At 56.9% G+C, this 5,150-nt stretch overlaps 1 protein-coding gene across 1 annotated transcript; it reads right to left on the bottom strand.

Annotated features, from left to right (window-relative positions):
• Positions 1 to 1,124: 1,124 nt before the first annotated feature.
• Positions 1,125 to 3,278, bottom strand: LOC111145063 (DNA damage inducible transcript 4). The gene is made up of 3 exons (XM_022499676.1): positions 3,140 to 3,278; positions 2,770 to 3,016; positions 1,125 to 2,492 (listed from the first exon to the last, which is right to left on the bottom strand). Exons 2-3 carry the CDS (start codon positions 2,954 to 2,956, stop codon positions 1,999 to 2,001), a joined length of 681 nt encoding a protein of 226 aa, XP_022355384.1. The 5' UTR covers positions 2,957 to 3,016; positions 3,140 to 3,278; the 3' UTR covers positions 1,125 to 1,998.
• Between the last annotated feature and the right edge of the window lie 1,872 nt (positions 3,279 to 5,150).

The raw sequence follows: 5,150 nt of genomic DNA, 5'->3' as shown, positions 1-5,150 counted from the left end.
TCGGCATTTTCAGATCTAGCTCTAACCCAACTGCATTCATTTTGGGGAACAAGTCTCTTGGTTCTACCAAAGAGATGTGAGTCTTCTAAACCATCCAAGTTTAGGACTCTGTGTCAGAATCACTGATGAAAATGCCAGGAGGGCCCCACGAGGCACTCGGCCAGAATCTCCACCAGAGCCCAGGGATCTGTGTTTTTAACCTGGGCCCCACACGCTCTAGTGGGAGAACTACTGTTTTAACATTGGGAAAACAAGGCCGGCCTGGGACCAGGAAGAGAAACAGGGGAGATAACAGCTCTCCAAAGGCCAGAGTGGGAGGTCTGTTCTCCCCACCCTCCACTGGCACAGGGAGGGAGAAGTGGAAGAGCCTTGGCCTTCATCTGGCTCAATCCCAACTTCACTGATAAGGAAACTGGGGCCCAGAGAGCACAATGAGTTCAAGTTACCCAAAGAATTCATGCAGACAGGCCTGTAGTCCCCATGCTTGGAATCCTTCAGCTCTACTCCTTCCCTGCTTCCCGTGTGTGTGTGTGTGTGTGTGTGTGTGTGTGTGTGTGTGTGTGTGTGTTTCATTCTGCACCTGCCAAGGCCACACCTCCCAGTAGCACTTCAGGCCTCTCAGAGGCCTATGTTCCTAATCTAGTAAGAGGCTGGGATCAACTCTTGCTTGAGACCGCAGCTCCCTAGCCTTTTACAGAGATCAGCTTTTTAATTTTCATGACCGTGTTAACAATGAACTATGACTTTTTCACATAAAGAAAAATGTCTCTTAAGAGTCCTTCTAGTTCCTCTAAGTGCCTTGGGCTCAGGGAGCCCTGTATCTAACTCAGGGCAACCAGGTGAGCTCTCCCTCCCCAGACTCTGGCTCAGTGGGAGGTCTGACTCACTCCTGGCCTTCCAGGGCTTTCCAGTGCCTTCCCCTGGTAGCATCAGCCCGCACAGAGCCAAGGCAGCCAGGGTTCTTGGCACAGACCGCACACAATCCACATACCTTCATTACCAGGCTGGCAGGCAGCCCCGGAAAAGGACAGAGAAACACACAGGTGGACCTGAGTGTGCTTAAACTTGCCTCTTCCCGGCTCCCCTCCTCCTCCTATTTCACAGCAACAAGGAGACTCAACCATTTTAACAAACATTTTTTTTATTAGAAAAGTAAAAAATATTGCATAGGTCTTAATACTTGAACATCAAGTGTATTCATGAACAGCGAGTATCTTCATGTAAACAGTTCTAGATGGAAGACCCAGATGGCACTCCTCAGGGGGAGGGGTTCCAGCCCCCAACCCCAATCCCACCCCATCCCCTCACAGCTCCACTCCTCAGTACACAGCAGGGGATGGGCAAACGCAGCTCCCAGGTGTAGTTTTTCTTCAGGTGTCCAAGATCCCCAAGTGATCCCCACATCACCCTTTCCTCCTTACATTCATGCGTCTGTAAGATAGCTGCCTAGGACAGGTCAGTAGTGAAGCTCCGATCAAAAAAACAAAAACAACAACAACAAAACAACCAAAAGCTACAAAAACCAAAAACACATTTGGCCCCTTCAGACCGTGAGTACACAAACCACCTTGACCTCCCCGCCCCCCACCAGTGCCGTTACCAGGAACACACTCCCCTCCCCCCAACCCTGCAGAGGCCAGTGCAGCCCAGCCGCTCTCCTGGCTCTGTCACACCACTGTTGTCTTAACTGTCAGTAACAATAAAAATGGTAAAGTACATGCTACATACACATCCAGCCAGGGGCCCCGTTGGCCCCTGAGCCTTTGTTTCATGCTACAGTACTGAGGGGCCGGGAGCCACCTGCTCCCCTCAGCCAGCCTCCATGGAAACGCAATGTTCCCCACCACCTTCCTCCCCCTCAGGTGGCTGCTGTCAGTTTTCCAAGGACAGGCTTCAGTCCCTCAGCTCCTGCCTGCCAAGGTCCACCTCAAAAAGTTCATCTGTCTCTCTGTCATGGGGGCAGGGTCGCTCCCCCCCCACCCCCCCAAAGGCCCGAGTTCAACACTCCTCAATGAGCAGCTGTTCCGAGCTGTACAGCTTTTTCTTGATGACTCGGAAGCCCGTGCTCAGCGTCAGGGACTGGCTGAAGCCCGGCACGAAGGGAGAGTTGGCGGAGCTGAACAGCCCCTGGATCTTAGGCCAGAGGCGTGAGTCCAGGCGCAGCACGAGGGTCAGCTGGAAGGTAGGCACCAGGCTGGGGTCGAGGGCCAGTTGCCCGACGCTGTGGCAGCTCTTGCCTTGCTCGACGCAGACATCCAGCAGCGCCCCCCGCAGGCCGCACGGCTCGCTGAAGGCCAGGCGCAGCAGTTCCTTGCCCACCTGGCTCACCAGCTGGCCTGGCATCAGCAGGCGCGCGGGGCGCCGCGAGCCCAGCCGCGCCTGGGACAGGCTCTCCTGCAGCAGCTGCATCAGGCTGGCACACAAGTGCTCATCCTCAGGGTCGCTGAGCAGCTCGAAGTCGGGCAGGGACACCCCATCCAGGTATGTCGAGTCTGGCAGGGAGAAAACACAGGAGAGGGGTGTAAAAGCAGCTCCGAAAGGGGGAGGTGTTTCGTTAAGAAACCAACACACTCCTTCGCACTCCGTGCCTCAGTGTCTGTCCCACACGCGTACCCTATACTCCAATCCCCATTTCTCCACCCCGCCGCCCCTTCCGCAATCTGGGTTCCGATGGCTTAGGAAGCCAAGTCGGCGTTGACTCCTTTCCGAGCAGCGCTTTCTTACCTCCCCCGCCCCTCGAGTCGAACCCGGTCTCGGCCCATGGCTTACCTTCCTCCGGCCCAAAGCCACTGTTGCTGCTGTCCAGGGACTCGCAGTCCGAGCTCTCCAGGCTCGCGCACCGGCCAAGACCCTCTTCTCGGGCCGCCGACCCCCAGGCTGAGCGCGGCGGCTGATCCGAGGTGGGAGTTCTGGACGAGGACGACGACGATGAAAAGCGATCCCAAAGGCTAGGCATGATGAAGACGGACGCCAAGACGTTTGCAGATGAGCTTTGGATGCGGGACCGCAGAAAACGCTGTAAAACACGAGGGACACGGACCCGGCGTCAGTCTGGGGGCTGGACCAGACTGAGCGCTGGGGACCCACAGGACTGAGGCCTTCCCACGCAGGGATCAGCACACACAGAAGGGACACTTACCAGTTAGCTCCGCCGGCGAGAACTGCTAGGACAAGTGCGTACTGCCGCTTGAATGGATGAGCGAACCGGCACCAACCCCCGAGCGCTGCCCAGACCTGTCCCTTCTTCCCACCCGCACCTCCCCCTTGGCCTGCCGCGGACCCTAGCACCAGCACCGAGAGGCCTATAAGGACTAGTGCGGAGAGGCCACACCCCCTCTGCTCCGCGGCCCAATCCAGATCCGGGAGTGTGGCTGCCCTCAGCCAATGGGCTCGGGGCGCACGTTCGCAACGTTCTCTCCTGCCTGGTGACAGTGGTCTGGCCCCGCCCCCGTTGAGTCCCAGAACGCTCCCAGCCGAACCCCGAGCCGCGGCCACGCCCCCTTTCTGGAAGGGATCCGCGACGGCTGCAGCTGCCAAGGTCCCCGAGGGCGCTCGCGGCAGGGGAGGATCAAGGAAAGACTTGTTTATTATAGGGTCCTGTTGCGGGGGGAGGGGGTAGCCGTGACCGCGCGGGGGAAAAGCCGGGGGAACTTGAGGGGGCGGTGGGCCGGGAAAACGGTTGCCCCCAGCGTCTGGGAGCCTGCGACTGACTACAGGCACAAGTAGGCGCTCGGGCGGATGCCTGTGGGACGGCTGCGCGGGCAGCAAACGTTAACCCGGCAGGCCCTCGCGCACTTACCCTACGCTGACCCGGCCTTGCAAAGGGTCGAAATAATGGGGGTGGGGTCCAGACTGGGCAGCTCCGGGCCCCGAGCTCTGTCTTCCTTGCAGCCCGGCCCGCCTGCTAACTCTACTGCCCCGGGGTGGGTTAATGGGGAGGTCGATGCCCCGCAGGATCCCCGTCCCCAAATCATGTCCGCTACCCCCCCCCAACTGCTTCCAAGGAAAGGGTTTGGGGAGGGTGGCAAGAAAAGTGTTGTGGGGCTCACGTTCCTAGCGCCTGGACTTGGGGCTGAGAACGGGGACCCATATCAGGACACACGGACCCTTAGCGGGTCCCACAAAACCGACCGCGGTGCGGTTCTGTCTTCCCCGCCCGCTGTGCCCGAGAGTCCCCGGGCGTTTGCCGGGTCCTAGCGCCCCTCCCTTTAGTGCGCTTTGTGTAAAAGACCCGGAGAGTTGCATCAGGACCGAGGACCAAGATCTCGGGAAAAGTCCAGGAGTGCAATGGCCATCCCCTGTTTCGTCATTCAGGCGGGGCTACAGGAAATCTGGCCTGACGGCGGTGGTCGCACACAAATAACGATTGCTGAGGAGGAGGTTCGTATGGACTCGACCTTTACGTCTTTAAAGGCTTATCAATGTGGGACACCGGGATCCCGAAGGAAGAGGAAATCAAATTTACATCAGGCGCTTGCACTCCAAAAGCCTAACCAGATCTGACTGGCAGGCCTCGCCTCGGGGGGCGGGCTTGCGCGTGACAGATGACACTTGCCGGAGGTCAGCCCCTGCCATCCTCACCCCAACCTAATTGAAAAAAAAAAAGAAAGAAAGAAAGAAAAAAGAAAAGGCTGACCAGTGGGACTTTCGGGCAAACCAACACCTGAGCTGGAAAGGACCAAAATTCAAGCCCTGCACCCCTTCCCCATTTTCTAGGTGGAAGAACCGCCTCTGAAGAGAAATTTATGGATAAAAAATAAATTAGGGAAATCAGATTAGAAGATAGTGTTAAGACTGCTGCACAATAGAATAATAGTCTCTCAGCCTTTGGGGCGCTGAAGGCCTGAACACTGGTTCTTTCTTCCTGTCTTCCAAACTCTGATCACTTCCGCTGGGAGCCTCAAAGACTCCAGGGTCAAGGTGGTTAGGGGAAGTGCTTGGAGGGCTGGTGGTAGATGACATTCTTTTGAAACTACCCTTTACTGAGGTGGGGCAATCCCCCTATGGATGTTCTTTTTGTCTCCCAGACAGAAGATCAGAGAATGAATGGGTCAGAGGACCACTTGCCCTTCCCACCAGGCAGACTGGGTTGGGGACACTTGAGACAGAAGGAGATAGATTTTGTATGTTTTCTTTCACATTTTTTCAGA

Source organism: Enhydra lutris, unplaced genomic scaffold (assembly GCF_002288905.1).
Source record: "Enhydra lutris kenyoni isolate GAN:26980312 unplaced genomic scaffold, ASM228890v2 scaffoldscaffold12, whole genome shotgun sequence".
Classification (NCBI taxonomy): Eukaryota; Metazoa; Chordata; class Mammalia; order Carnivora; family Mustelidae; genus Enhydra; species Enhydra lutris.
This window is presented reverse-complemented; position numbering and strand designations above follow the sequence as displayed.